The sequence below is a fragment of the Argiope bruennichi genome, chromosome 1 (assembly GCF_947563725.1).
Source record: "Argiope bruennichi chromosome 1, qqArgBrue1.1, whole genome shotgun sequence".
Classification (NCBI taxonomy): domain Eukaryota; kingdom Metazoa; phylum Arthropoda; class Arachnida; order Araneae; family Araneidae; genus Argiope; species Argiope bruennichi.
This window is the reverse complement of record NC_079151.1, coordinates 75,490,191-75,506,918: the sequence shown is the minus strand read 5'-3', so window position 1 is coordinate 75,506,918 and position 16,728 is coordinate 75,490,191. Positions and strand designations below refer to the sequence as shown.

Genomic DNA, 16,728 nt, shown 5'->3' with positions numbered 1-16,728 from the left:
ACATCTTTATGATCTTCGCAATAAAAAAAAAAAAGATTTTAATAAATAAATTCACTTGTACCAACTCTAAAGCGTTATATCATTTCCCACATCCACAATTTGAGTGACTGAAAGGAAATTTATGCACTTGTCGACGTCACGGATAAATATTTGTGTAAATTTAATATCTAAAATTGGCAAGTAGCCTCAATTCAGGGTGCAGCAGAAACTAATAATAGATACGCCTCTGACAAAGAGAAGAGAATTTGCTTTCCAAAACAAAGTACATCCTACTTGTGGTTACTAGCGGCTGTTGTCTCAGGCTCCTCCTTGTTGACTATGAAACAGCGCTCACATGAGGCCAGTTATAGCGCTAAATAGAAGTCCACATCTATGTGAGGAAAATCAAGTGATTGCAATGGGACAAGGGCAAATAGTTGAGCCGATGAGACAACCAGTTGCCATTGTCCCATTGGAGTCAGATAATGTTCTTAAGGTAGACGGGCCTCCCATTGCGCGTAACAGTTGATCTTGTGTGAACGCTGCTTGTGAGATAAAGGGAGAGACAAGACAAGAAAATTCTTCTTTTTCGGGGTCTTGCATCGTCAGATGTGTTTTTACATCAATGGGTAGAAATCCTCTTCCTCCAAAATAGTCTGTTCTCCAAATTTCACGTCGCCGTCTTAAAACACACAACCCTCAAGATGGCCATTTATTAGACAAGAATTCTCCCAGAAGTTATTACTTCACCAAAAAGTTCTGTGGAATTCTATCCGGCAGTAAATAGTGTGTTATTCTTCACCAAATTTCAAAAACTGCTTCCAGTAAAAATTGGGTACTCTCGGTGACCGCACAAACTGTTGACACGGCGAAAAATATTTGAACTCTGGAGACAGTAACTCCACTTATGGAATAAAAATAAGAGCTACAACGTTTCATATCTATAGAAATAATGCATATTCTTTTTAAATAACCGACTTGTAATAATATGTTTAGTCCCATTAGAACCGTAAGCAAGTTACTAATTAAAAAAGCTGCTTTCATTTTGTTAAATATTTGAAGTCAGATCGAACAAAGTCGATCCATTTAATAAACTCACATATTAAACAGAAATAAACACATTATTTATAATACTCGATTAATACTCTAGGACAAAAGCCTTAATTACTAAATAGCATCTTAGAACAAAATATATTTTGAACTCCTTTTAGATAAAAGTATTAATTTACAAGTCCAAATTAAATTAAATATAGTTATTATGGTTTCGCAAACAATAAGTTTTTTTTAAATGTTTGAAACATAAAACATCATAATAAAGGTTCAAAACGTGTACTTCTCTCTTATACTACGAAGCTCGATGCAAAACACGCTGTATTATGTAAGTAGAAGAGAAAGTAGGACAAAAAAAAAAATCAAATTTTTAAAAATTGGGAAATATATTTTTTTAATCAATGGTAGAAGACTCCACCTTGAAACTTTCTCGCATTTTTTCCAGTAAAGGTCTTATTCTCCTTCCCCTACTTAAAATTGTGAAGATTGGACAACATCGCGAATGTCTGTGCATGGCACTCGCGAAACGACAGCTGCAGAATTTAGATCTTTGATCAGGACCTAACAATTTTGCTAAGTACGTATGGAGAATATGTATTCTGGATTGCTTTTTGCTGACAGACTAAAACTAAAATTTGAACCGAAACCACAATTGTAATCCTTAGATGCAGAATTTACTTAAATCATGGTATTTTTGAGTTATTGCGCTTATGTTAAATGCATGCGAAAATATAGCCCAACAGACTGTGAACCTCTTAACGGATTTGTTTCCAAATTTGATAATACATCTACAGCTTAAATGTTAAATATGTGTTATATATTTTATCCATCTAGCTCTGTTCGTTTTGCAATTATCTTGTTAACATACAGGGTGTTTATAAAGTCCCGGACCCATTTTGATGTTTAATAACTCGTAAAATAATAAAGATATAAACAAACTTATGGCATTTATTGATGGAATAACTCATATATTTTCCTTTTCAGGTTTGAATATTTTTACTTTTGTAAATATCGTCTGCACGTGTAGTTAATTTCAGATAATTTCATTTTCCAGTCTAAATATCTGTACTTTTCTAAATATCGTCTGCTTATTAATTGCATTTTTCTCTCTTTTGTTTTTGGCAACTATTGCAATGTTATGTTTACTTTTGATGTGTTTGTTCTATGTAGTACTTTTCTATGTGATGTTTTATTGGAGTGGATATTAAGGAGAATGCGTACACCACAAGAGAAAGGACAGATTTTATGGTGGTTCATAGAAATGAAATCGATAGTGCAAGCACAGAGAAATTTCAGAAGAATTTACCAAAAAGATCCTCCATCCAAAAACAGCATCTTGCGGTGGAAAAAGAATTTTCTAGAAATTGGAAGTATCGAAGATAAGAAACGTTCCAGACGTCCTTGCACAAGTGATTTTGATGTTGAGCGTGTCAGAGAGACATTTTTACACAATCCTAGAATATCTGTGAGATCAGCGGCAACAGAATTGGATATGCCAATTTCGACGGTGTACAAGGTTATTAAGAAAAAATTAAGACTGCATGCATACAAAGTTCAAATTGTTCAAGTTTTGGAACCGAACGATAGGCCTAGGAGGATGGCCAACAGATATGCTAAGGAGGATAGAAGATGCTGCTGATTTTCTGAAGAGCATAATGTTCACCGATGAAGCATCCTTTCATGTTTCTGGCATTGTTAATCGCCATAATGTGCGCAAATGGCTCTGTGGATGCCGACATACTTGTCGCTACCTGGCGTGAAATTGACTATCGACTTGATATTCTCCGTGCGACGAAGGGGGCACACGTGGAAGTTCATTGACAAGGGTCATGAAACTTTTTGAGTCTATTTAACCATTTATGTTATTAATTTTAATCTATCTTTATTATTTTATGAGTTATTAAACATCAAAATGGGTCCGGGACTTTATAAACACCCTGTATATTCAAACAAGGCAGATAGACATCATCTGAACGTATTTCGTTCAAAATTTGATAGAAATCTACAAATTTGAAATAGAGATATGAATCAAATTTTATCCTTCTGGCTCAAAGTGTTTTTGGGTTATTGTCATCACATACAGACATATATACTAAAACTATGTTTTTCGAACTCAGAAGAAACGTGGAGATTCCTCAAAACCTCATGTTCAAATGTTTTGACGATTGTAATAGTTCGTACACAAGAAAGTAAAAATTAAATAAGAATTATGATCTACAAACTAAATTCAGTTTAAGATTGCTGTGCACTAAGCCGTCTTAACCTTTTTACTTTCTCATATAAGAAGTATAGTAGCAGTATTGTAATCGTCAAAAAATTCGAACTGGAGACTTTGACAAGTCTCCAAGTTTTAGACCTCCCTGGGTTCGAAAAACCCATTTTTTGGCATTATGTTTGTCTGCTGTGAATACGAGAACTCAAAAACGCTTTAAGCTAACCAGATGAAATTTGGTATATGAAGTTATACCAAAATATGTAGATTTTTACCAAATTTGGAATAGAAACCATTCAGAAGAAGTCTGATTGCCAGACTGTTAGATTAAAAGTGAAACCGGTAACACATATGTAAAGAGCTAGATAAATAAAATATGTCACAATGGTTTAGGTTCTAAGATGCAGATTCTTTTCGAATTTTGAACCAAATCTGTCAAAGGGTTGACCGTCTGACAGTCTTTATTTTCGAATGCAGGTAAAGGCAATTCGTAAGCACAATGGTTTAAGTTTAATGAAATTCAGTATGTTATCTTGTGATTACAAATGCAAATTTTTCTTCCAATCCGTTGAAAGAAAGACGCCCAAAATTGATATTATTTTGAAGATTCAGTAAAAATGTTAGATTTACAAAAAAGATTATATTTCGTAGATACTGCTCGCCAAAGGTTTTCACAGCTTAACCCAAGGACCACAATTTAAGGCGGGGAGGGGGGGGGGAGAAAAGACCTTTAATGAAGAATATACTGGAAAATTTAAGAAAGGCCACTTACAAGAATTTTGCTGTTAAATATAATAGAATAATACTGAAGAAACTGAAATAAAAAAATTAATTTCATGCTCTTTTCAATATTACACTACATGACTCCACTTTCCGCCTTTGTCTTCATAGTCCCCTATATATATACCAGAATAAGAGTGCTGAAATCAAATACTAGCACTGACCTAATAACATCTAAACATCTAAATTAATATGGGTTTCACAACAAAACGAGAAAAAAATTATTATTTTCATGAAACGAAGTGTTTTTTTCGAGAACAACGTTTCGAGCTTTATTTATTTTTAAAAAAAAGGGGAGGACCATAACAAAATTACCTTTTTTTTTCCTGATTCTTGGCCTCTATTCTTCGCTGCTACATTTCCTATTTCGGGAGGATAGCTTGCTCGCAATGATTGCTTTCAAAATTAATCCAAGGTGAATGTCTGTAATTTCTGATCAGATAGGATCAGGAAACAGTATTAACGACGTACCAGCTGGTGGCGAAGACGCTAATAATAAATAATTGTTTCAAAGAATATATTATGATCAAAATTCTTAGTTTTTCTTTAAATAATACATAAAATTCGTAAAGAAAAGAAATTTTTAAAACTTCGTAAATGCTTTTGCTGTCATTACTCTAAGCTAATATTATTTCAAAATGCTTGAATTTATATCTTTATTTAGCTTATAAATATACTTGTATTTGTTTAAAAAGGAAAAATATGAATTAAAAGCGAAGTAACATGTTTCTAGCACAGATTTTCAATTCATATAGCACGTTTGTTCAGGTAAATCTTTAAAATGTTTGTTTATCTTTATAAGTTTGTTATATGTATATTTAAAAAATTAATATTCAGATCTAAAATTTAAAACTATGCTGGAATCATGCACTATATTGAAATATATATTTTGTCGATTGGATTTAAATGTACTTCGTTACATTTAAAATAAAATTGATTTAACAAACGGAATATCAGCTTATAGATATGCAAGTTTACATTTGAGAAATTTCAATCTCTTTCAAAGTAGTTTAAAATATATTTAATCTTTAAATGATTGTACATATTCCTTTACAACTAATGCATAACTTTGAAGTAAAAAATTTTTATATTATGGTAATTTTGTTTGAGTGAAAGCAACTATATTTATGTCCAATTTTTTTAAAAAATGAAATATATTTATTCCTTTATAATATTTTAATAAGATATTTTAATTTTTGTGTGATCATTATTTTGAAATTACGTTTTGTGAAGTAATTTGAAAAAAAATTTCATTTTAAAACCTATAAAAAATTACACAATATCTTAAACCATACTGAATTTTGCTTTTATTTTATGCATTATTATGATCTGAGTAAAGACGTTATGCTTTTCGTTTCGTAAATAAAATTGATATTGATAATATTTTTGTTATAAATTATTCTGGAATAAAAATTAAATAAAAATGCACATAAATATACAGTATATTCAATGGTATTTATTTTATTCAAAAAATTGATAGTGATGGCAATTTTATTCGAAATTATTTTCAGATTTCAATTGCGCTCAGATTTTCAATATTTACTGTTTTTTACTCAAAAGTATTAATTTTTTTTATGTAGACAGTTTTACATATGGTCGATCTAATTGTCTGTAGAATCACCTATCTAAAGTGATAAATAATTCAGCTAAATCTTTTTGCCGAAAAGCTTTTTTTTTTGGTAAAAATTTCAATTTGATATTATTTTATTACTTTAGCATTTTTCTTTTCTTTTTTCTTTTTATTTTTTAGCATTTTATAAAATACGCTGGATCTGATACTTTTTGAAGTTTATATTTTTCTCTTTTTATATAAATTAAGACATAGCTAGTATTTTAAAAGTATTCTTTTTCACTAGCGCGACAAGCCTGGATGGGCCCTGGCTTTCTTCAAAATACCATTCCATGTCGCCCTGTTCTTAGCTAAGGTTTTTTAATTTGTCATCTAAATAATTTTCAAGTCAGTCCACCTGAGCACTGGTCTACTTCTTTTTTGTATATCAAATGGTTTAGAAAATAAATAAATAAAAATAAAATAATAATAATAATAATAACTTTTAATACTACGATTGCAATTTGCTTCGATGGCCTACTTCTTTTTCGGATACCAAATGGTTTAGCCCTCCAAAAAATGAAAATAATTATTAATAATTTTTAATGTTTTGATTGCAATTTCTTTGATTGTTTTAATCCTTTATATTTCTATAAAATTAATAATATCTAGCCCATTAAATAGTTTGTAAGTTTCTGGATTTCATTTTTTTTCTCTGATAATTATTAGATTTAATCCCTCGAATATACTTCTTAAAATTCTTCTTTCAAATATATATAAGAGGGCTCTTTATATTTTTCAGTCATTGCCCATATTTCTGCAGAATAAGCAAGAATGGTACTCATCAGTGTTTTGTAAATGAGTAATTAGTTTTTCTGCAAATGAAATTAAATTCTAAATGTTTTTGTAGTTCAAAAAAAGCATCAGTCAATAGATGTGACTTTTGTATTATTACTTTCAGTCTGTTTAAATATTCAGATGGTTTAAATATTTGAATTTTATATGTACTGCTTTTAGTACATATAAAGACCATTGTGGAAACACCGTTTTTATCTGAAGATGAAAAACGGTGTTTCCACATTTCAGCTGAAATGTTGCAATTATTAGAGATTTTCCTAGAGTAAAATAAAGAGCTCTAGTATGACAATAATGAAATCATGCCTACCCCCGCTTAAATGTTTGCGGTATTTCTGGGAAGTTCCTTGAACCCATATAATGTTTTTTAAAACTTTATCAGCCATTTTCATTAAACACGCCCCATAAAGTTTATAGTTGTGCATTTCTAGCATTTTCATTTGTTTGTTGATCAAGGGTATTCTATATTAGTTTGACTTATAAATTTTTGAATCTTCGGCAAAGTGTATTGTTTATATTTCTATATTAGGCCATTTATATATAAAGAAATTCAAATCGTGTCCTTTTTCTTTTCGATAAGATTATTAAGAAGAGGAAAATGTTTATTTAATTAGAAACATTAGTAGTAAAGCCTATTTTTCTTTTAAGCAGTTTATAGTTAACAGAAATGAAGTGAATGAAAGAATTCTTAGGCAAGAAAATGTTCAATTTTGCATGTGGTTCAGGGCATGTGTCCTTACCTCCAAATGGAAATATTGCCACTTCAAACTTTAATGTGAACGTAGGAGTACCACAATCACCAACTGTAAACATGTCACAGAATCCTTTATCATTTTTATCTGTGCCTCCGCCTAATTTATTAGCCTCGCAACATGTGTTTCCATCAACGATCAACACAAGTGCATCTCCTGCGTTTTTCTCTTCCAATATGGCTGTGAGACCTATTCAACCATTTGTGAATTCATCTGGTACAAATGTTCCTGATTTTAAGATTTTTCAAAATCTTCCTCCAAATCAAGGGCAATCTGTTAACATTTATCCTAATAATATGCAAAATTTTGGGAATGCAGGATTTTCAGCCAGTAATGGACATGCCATGTATCCTGGAACCTTCTCTCAGCCTGGAAATACTCTTAATCATAATCAGAATCCAAACAATGATAATCGGCCACAGGCACAGCGTTTTAATCCATGGTCTCCTCCACCATCAAATATTAGTAACTTTTCTGGAAATGCTGTGCAAAACTGTCCAAAATTTCAGTCATCGAACAGAAATAATCGGTGGTCTGACCGATCAAGGAACTCATCCACCTCTGAAGTTTCACAGAATGGGAATATTTCTTCAAAATTTAATGGCTCTAAACCAAAAGCTTCTGATATTAATCCATGGATGAAACCTCCTACATCATTTGCAGAAATTTCTTTTAATAATTATGGAAATGGCGCAAGCCATGTGCAGAGTCAACCTCAAACTTCTGGATATAATTCGAAAGAAAGTTCTTCCTGGAAAGTAAATTCAAATAGTAATTTTAAATTTTCTAATCATCATGGAAAGCAGCATCAATCCAACTGGAAATCTGGTAATTTTTCGGGGATGAAGAATAATCAAAATAGTACATCTTTCCAACATTTTGGAAATTCATTCAAAAATTTCCATAATAACAAATTTCAAGGACGAAAGAATAACAATTTCAAGGTAAATCATTTTTTAAATATTATATTTGATTTGTTTTATTATGATTCATCCCATGCTATAATGGTAAGCTTCCCTGTGAAATAATGTTTTTAAATTCTTGTTGATTTGTTTGATTACAACACACTTGTTTCCTAACTTTTATACATAAATTTCTTAAAATCTAGTTTCTAGGTAATATAAATCACTTTAATCTTGATAATCTAAAGTGCAATTTTAAAAAGTTCAGTTAAATCATTTTGCACATATATTCTTATATTTATTTAGTTGTTTGTTTTGATTGGTAAAGGTTCAAGGTTATAAGCTTAGCGCCTGAGAATTTAAATTAATGCACAGAACAAGCTTCTTATTTATTTACCTTACCAAAATTAAATTAAACTTTTAAAGATTTTTCAAATATTCTTCTTCAACTATTTATTGGATTTTGATGAGATATTGTGAGAGAATTCAAATATACACATTCATTCGGATGCTATACCAATTATTTGAAAAAGGTGCAAAAAGAAAAAAAAAATTATAATCATCTGTTATATTTGAAGTATAGGTATATTTAATTTACACATGTTTTGATTGCATAAGTTTTTTTTTTTTTTTAGTTTTCTTTTTTGTGCCTATTGTTTACGAAAAAGAGTATATATACTAAGGATTTGCAAGCTAAATTTATTTTTGAATGAAGTCAAAAACTAAAAATTACTGAACAAATCTAAGATTGTATATATATATATTAGCAGAGCATATATGTTACCAAACATAAATGGATATGTCAAATAATGGAATACAAAATATACTATTAAACTGAAAAAGAAATTTCTTGTGTTGAGGTTCCTAAATTTTTTATAGTTTTATGCATTTTTATTACTAACCGCAAACTCATTAATTATATATTTTTAAGATTAATTTCTTTATAGCATCATCAACTTAATTTTTTTTCCATGTTACACAGGGTCAATATTAAATAGGTAACTACTTAGTGATTCTAAAGCCTCAGGACATTTTGCCATTTTTTTTTCTTCTTTTTTTCCCCAGCGTAACCCAATGATGTACTTCTATCTAATTGCTAGTGGTGACTTGTCAGCGCAGAAATTCGCTCTGCTGTCAAAAATATCAATTTGCTTTATTCACAAGAAGCTTAAAATATTTAATTTTAACCCAGATATAAAATTGTTACATTTCAAAAATATTAAATAACTAGTAGTTGTAATTTTGGCAATAGAAAATTGTGTAAATGAAAGTAAAGATCCTCCCTCCCCCTTATCTTTGTCTACTTCATTCAATAACTCATACAAAAATGAATATCAAATAAGATTGCAATAAATGACCAGCAGCATTCATAAAAATGCATGGGATTAAACATCTGTTGATATGTGGTTTCGAAACATGTAAATTTTATAATTCAAAAGTGAAGTGACTTAAATACATCAAATTTACTGTGGAATTTTTGTGACGACAAGTATAGTTTTGTGTCAGATTTTTTGTTTGAGTCGATTGTTAAAAAGGCATCTCAAACACAAAATCGATTTTTGGATACTATTAACCGCATGCTAGGTACTTATTTCCTTAAAACTCACTAAGGATAACATGATAGATTTTGTAAAAATACTAAATTCATGTATATTTCATATTATATTAATATTTCATAATATATTGTACATCAGTGCCATACAAGGCATTCTCTGGGATAGTACCTTTATTAGAGAGTGTAGGAGAAACCTTCACAAGGACTACTCCTGAGGGTTTCATAATCATTCAGTCACTGCTACTTATTGCTGAAGAAATTAATTTAATCAAAAAGTCAATTTTATTGTAGCTCATAAGCACATTTAAAAGTGTCTTAATTATATGAAAGAAAATTTATATAATTAATTGATATTGGCATCTTAATAAAATCATACATTGCATATAAAGAAAAAAATGGGACAATGACTATTAGTTCTCCTATTGGAGCAAGCTCTTGGATAACCTCAATATTTTTAGTTGCTTTATATTTGAACAAATATAACAACTGAACATATCTATAATGTGTTTGAAATTAGTAAATATTTTCCCCAATTAACATTTATTATTTTTTATTTCATTTTCACTAGGATATGAAATTAAAAAAAAAAATTCATTTTGCATTTTGTAGCAAAGGAATTTACATTTCATAGCAAGGAAAATAATTTAAAGTAGTATAACAGAGTGTGTGGCATTGGGAAAAATCCTTAAAAAGTGCTTAATTTTCGCAAGAAGTGCAAGGACGTCATTTTATTAATTTTGTTTCTTCACACGTTGAATACCATAATTTGAAAGTATAGTCGTAAAGGGAAAAAAATTTCAAGAAAAAGGAAGAATTGAGACAAGGATTCCAGGGTGAAATAAATTCAGGTGTGCGAACACATATTAAGATAACACTCGTGGGACTTTTTTTCCAGCATTGAGCATTGGAATACTGGAATAATTATACTTAAGGGACAGTACGAAATATGTACTGTGACATACTTATTGCAGCTCGAAAAACATTTTTAAATTTTTCAAATACTAAAAAAATTTTTAATGTTTGAGATGTTGAAGGGTTTATTTAAGTTATGTCTTGTAAGTGTATGTTTAACCTTTTATGTGTTGTTAAAAAAGAATACACAGATTGGTCCGATCAACGGAAAACAAAAATGCAGCATGATAAGTTTGGTGCGCCAAAGAAATGTATCAAACATGAGAAAAGCTACCGTGTAAAAAATTGCAGTGAAGCTTTTTTAATAATTATACATTCGATCATCATTCTCTTTTATACATTGTTTTAGAACAATCCTTTGAACGACTTATTAGGTTGATTTTAATGTACTATACTGAAATTAATTAATTGCGGTATTTAGTTATGTTAGTGGATCGTGTGAAGACTAGTATGATGAGATTTTAACTTGAAACCATAGGTTTTTAATGATTGTAATTTCCTTCATGGTGTACTTTTTTAAATGACCCCATCCATTAGTCCAAAAATTATTATTTGTTGAACTAATCTTGCCAAATTTTAGTTCTTATCAGGGGGTAAAAACTGCCAGTTCTGGTGCTTAAAATTTGTAATGGAATAAAAATTAATAAATAAATGAAATAAAAAAAATTATTATTTAGATTTGAGTTACTATAATTTTATAACTTTTTTTACTTTTTATAATTCTTATTCCCCCCCCCCCCCCCCCAACAAAATCTCCCTTTAAGTGTAAAGGTTTGATCCGTTTGAGAGAGAGCAATGTGCAACATAAACAACTGAAGTTCAAAACATGAAATTTAGAAAGTTATTCTTGGGTATTAGAGAGACCCACTAAGAACGAATATTTTAAAATTTTAGAAGTTTAATTGAAAAAATAAAAACAGAATTTTTAATGCTTTATCACCGTAACATCAAACCTTATCTCAGAACAATTATTTTTACTTCATTTTAAAAACTTTTCTATTATGATAATTTTGTTTGAATGAATTCATTTTTTTTTTCTTCTCCAATTTCAGTTATTTTTGAAAAACTAGTTTTGGACATAACTTTTATTATAATGAAATTCAAAATAATACCATTGCTTCTTTCATTCATTGAGGCACGTTATATTACCGTTGTTGAAATCGTGATAAAAGAAAAAGATGCCTTCTTTGCTTTCATTTAAACTTAATTATAATCTTCAAGTTGTTCGATGATCAATTTTATATTCAAAAATTATTTTTCAATGTCTGGATTCTATCATTCTTTAATGATTATCATTTTTTTTCTCTTTCTTTTCTTTTTATAAGTCTTATAGAAATTTTGTTCTCAGTAAAGTCTCTCTAACATTGTTTGAATGAATGCATTTTTTTCCTCTTTAATTTCATTAATTTTTTGAAAAATTAGCTTATGGACATAATTTATAATAATAATTTTTATTATGATTAAATTCAAAATGATATAATTGCCTCTTCAAATCGTCATGTCATGTTATTTTACTGCTATTAAAATCATGATGAATGAAAAAAAAAAATGTTTTCTTTGCTTTTATTTAAACTTAAAATAATTTAAAGCAGTTCATTGAATAAGTTTCTTTATTTGATGAGTTTTGTTAAATTTGAAGCAATGCGATATATTGTCTGGTGCTTTCTTCGAAAAATACTTTTAAAAATTATTTCAACTAACATTTTTATTTTTCTTCTAACTAAAGAACTATTCTTTTTTAACATCACGAATTTGTTTCCGTTATTTATAGAAACTAGAAGTTGTTAAAACATTTTCATTTCTTCGCAAAATATATAATCAAATTTATCTGCAATTTTTTTTAAGCTAAAGTAAGATTTTTTTTTATATATAAATGAGTTAAAAAGCAATTTTTTTATTAAATTTTCAGAGTGCAAAAACAACAAAAAGGTCTTTGAAAAAAGGACTTTACTAAATTTCAAAAGTAAGAAGCGATGAGACATTTTTTTTATAGTCTGATCATTTCTGAATGCTATTATTTTTTTTTTCTATTATAAAAATGGTTTAAGAAATTCATTTATATCTTGGCATTGTACTATCTTCAATTTCAAGTTGATTTTGCCAGTTTTAGACCGTAGCCATTCGTGAATGCTTAGTTCTTATCTTTATAAGACTGCAACTAAAATTTCTAAATATAGCAAGTTAGTATAGGAGAAAATTTACATTTTTTCCACCCTAGCTATGTCAAACCACATTGTTGTTACATATATAAAAATCAAATGCAAACTGTTTGATCAAGCTATGCTTCTACTTCAATGTTTTCAGAAATGACATATCCGTCTAAATAAGCTGGTAGTTTGTTAATTTTAGGAAACATTGGGGGAAAAAATCACAGATTTTTATTGTTAATCTTATAAAAGTTGGGTTCATTTTTTGGTATAGTTAGTTCTTCAGTTTTATAATCTTTTTTTTTTGTTTTTGTCAAAAACCAAAAAGACATCAGTTGTTTTACAATACAGGAAGTTATGCAAATATTGCACAAATACAGATATAAATATTAAAATTAAAAATTTTTTAATTTGAAATTGATTTTGAAAAATATTTTCAATTAAAGCTATGCATTATTATAAAAATGAAAATATCAGGTGCCTAGAAAATATGCAGGTTTACATCTGCGTACATGTACAAAGGTGCTTTATTTTTTTGGCTAAGGTGCTTAAAAGTACTTAATTTTTGCAGCAGTTTCCCACTACGCATCCTGTATAAATAATTAATAGAATCATTAGTATATTATATTATTAAACTTTTAAATATAATCAAAGAATATTCAAATGCACAGAATGGTGTAAGATATATCTTCATACCTTGATAAATAGTTACAGATTTTATCCTAATGTAAATAAAAGTAATTGAAATGTTTTAAAAGAATTTAATTTAAAATATCTGTAACTTCTGTAATATTGTGTTTGAAAAAGTTTTAATTTCATTAAAATATACATATACACAGAAATATATTTCCTTACATTTCCTTATATACATATAAACATAATTATGCTATCCACTTTTGAGTTCATAATTTTCCTTTATTGCTCATAGTTTTTGATTTTATTCTGATGATTCTTAAAAATGTAGGACTCTATCAGGATATTGTATACTACTAACAATATCAATGTCAAGTCTCTAAATATAGCTTTGTTAGATGTATTTGTTTTAAGTACTAGAAACTCTCTCTTCTTTTATATTTAATGTCTGGACTGAATTTTGGAAATTATCTTGTAGAAGTAGAAAAATTCTACTTCTAATTTTACAAACACCCTCTAAAAAATTTTCTGCTACTATTTATTTATTATTCTCTGTTTAATCAGTGAGTATCCTATTCTGGGAACCTTTTTCAATTTGTGCTTCCTCTTTTAGGTTTTTTTTTTTTTAAGTCTAGAGTATTTTATTTGGCTGTGAGATTTTATTCAATCTCATATATATATGCTGCTTTTATTAATGGCGTCAAATTTAAAAATGTGAGTAAATAATTTTTGTTGTATTTGAGCAAATTATATTTAATGCTGAACTCTGCTGAATTAATATGCATATGATTTTACAAAAAAAATCATGCAGATACCAATAGCTTAAACTTACGTGTTTTATTATCATACAATCTTTAATTTTTCATTGATTATTGGTATTTTAACATCTTAATTTAGATGCAGTTGGCAATCATTTTGAATGTGACTTTGCTATATATCATTACTATGATATTCAGGCAGAAATCATTTACAGTTGAATATATTTTAAATTTTATATTTCTTTGCCATATTTATTACATAAATGTTTATAATTTTTTTTTCTAAACTTATAAAATTTTGTAGAAAAAGTGAATTATGATTTGTAAAGGTTGAATTATGATTTTCCAAAATGAAAAAAAGAAGGGAAAAAAATTATTATTATTAAAATAATTTAGATTCAAAATTATTTATCTTATTTTAAAGTAAACTGAGAGGAGGAATTGAAAATTGCTGTTTTAAATTCACTATTGGAGATAATTATTTCATTTATAGATAGCAGATAAACTTATGTTACTATGGATATTTCCTAAGGATGCAGAAACAAATTAGCATATTCAACATGCAGGTTGGAAAAGGTCATTCTAAGTAAAGAAAAAAAAAATGCTTTAAATATACATGCATTGAATGTTGTAATGTAAAACTTGGGTTAATTCTATTTTAATGAGATCAAAATAAAAATTTCTATTTATCCAAAAATTCGAATTGTAAGAAAGAGTCTAAATTAAATAAAGATTAACTTTTAATAAATAATATGAAATAAACAGTAGTATTTTTATATATAAAATTATCATTAAAATATTTAAAATAAATGTAATTAATAAGTAATTTATAAAAAATGTAATGTACAATTCTTAGAATACAATATTTGTACAATAAAACTTCAAAATAACTAGTGTAATCAAGATTTTTTTTTGTTTTTTTTTTTTTTTATATTAACATATTAATTCTTTAAAGTTCTAAAAAAATGGGAATTATTAGTATTTTATTAAATGTATTGAAATGTAAAATAAAACGGACTCTTTTAACCTATTTAATTTACAAAATATTTCAGGGATTACTTTAAAAAAAATTCAGATTCACCTAAATAAATTCGAATTTTAAATGATATTTTAACGTATTAATAAAAATGCAAAGTAATAAAGACAAATTCGAATTATCTTTTTTCTAATGTATTGTGGTGCAGAATTTGTTGTTAAATTTATATTTATAGATAACTTTCAGATGTTCTCTATTCCTAATTTTTCTAATTAAACAGTGTACGTGAAACTCCTCATTTTCAGAACCTTAATTCTTCAAAGAGAATAGTTTCCATAATATTTAAAATAATTAAGTAATTAAGTTAATGGTTACCATTATTACCCACATATTATTAGCTACTAGAATAAAATTTTGGATGGCTGTCAAATAGATCATTGCCTGTCCGTGTGAAAGAATAACGGTAGTTCAGCAAAGGTAACAAAGTAAAGCACACGAAGTTGAAGAGTGTTTTTACTGGCTTATGCTACAAGACAGCAGATGAAGCTTTGTAGATGCTAAGGCCAGGTGAAATCGAAAAAAGTTTTTTATGGACATTTATTTTATTTTAACATTGTAATGTTTATTGATGCCCTACTTACTATCTGTAAATTGCGATAGTATGTATAATGCCATTTGGCCTAGAATTACCGCATTTGGTACCTTTGGTATTTTTAGAGTAGTAGGCACTCCCTAAAAAATATTTTAAAATTTTTAATTAGATTTTTCAGTCAAAAATGAATTGAAAATTTTCATTGTCTTCAATAATTCTGATGAATATTATCACACAAAAACCATTTTTGCTCCACTTTAAAATTTATCAATGATTCCAATTTTATTTTCGTTCAATTTTTTTTCTCTGAATTTAATTCATTAAAAAATATCTTTATGCGATTTTTCTATGTAATATATAATTCTTCAGATAGTGATGTGTGCTGTTCTTTCAGTGACTGCATCATGAAATTTATTGTTGCATTAGCTGTTAATAAATTAGAATCTCTGCCATATAATTCCTCTGATACAGTTCTGAGTATCAAGTCGAATTCAGTATCTGAAAAATTTATTTGCAGGTTTAAGTCGATTACTGCTTTTTGGATTTCTCAGTTTCAAAAATCGTTCCATCATTAGGAGTAAACTGTTCCAATGTGTTAAGAAACAGAAAACGGGGAATTAAAATATTCCTGAAAAAATTTAATAACATAAAAACGAAACATTTTAATATGAAGAAGATCATTATTATTTTGTAAAAAAGTAATTACCAAATTTTTAGAACATAAATTTTTCATTTATTTTTCATAATTTAATGTTTATGTCCCTTATATTAAATAAAAATTGCTCTGAAATATTTTACTGTTCATTAATACCTTTTTCATTCTGTATCTGTCTTGTTTACATTTCTTAAAACCGCGAGTCTTCATTGCTAAATGTAAACATCTCCTCCTTTCATCTTTCCTCTCGCCCTTATTTTGTTGAATTAAACCCATCCGCATGATCAAAAGCTCGGAGGGTTTTACAATGCGTTGTGAAACAATATTTTATTACTTCTCCTGATTGTACGATCAACTTTGTATTCACAATCTTGTAATTACGCTTTTTAGGGAGACGACATTAAAAAAAAAAAAAAAAAAC

At 28.1% G+C, this 16,728-nt stretch overlaps 1 protein-coding gene across 2 annotated transcripts in view; it reads left to right on the top strand.

Moving 5' to 3' along the window:
• Window positions 1–7,111: 7,111 nt before the first annotated feature.
• Window positions 7,112–16,728, top strand: part of LOC129978058 (FMR1-interacting protein NUFIP1-like) — a 29,507-nt gene continuing 19,890 nt past the window's right edge. For both annotated transcript variants that reach the window (XM_056090607.1, XM_056090606.1), the window contains exon 1: window positions 7,112–8,121. In XM_056090607.1, coding sequence (XP_055946582.1) covers window positions 7,126–8,121 — 996 coding nt within the window. In that variant the 5' untranslated portion in view covers window positions 7,112–7,125. The remainder of the gene's footprint in view (window positions 8,122–16,728) is intronic.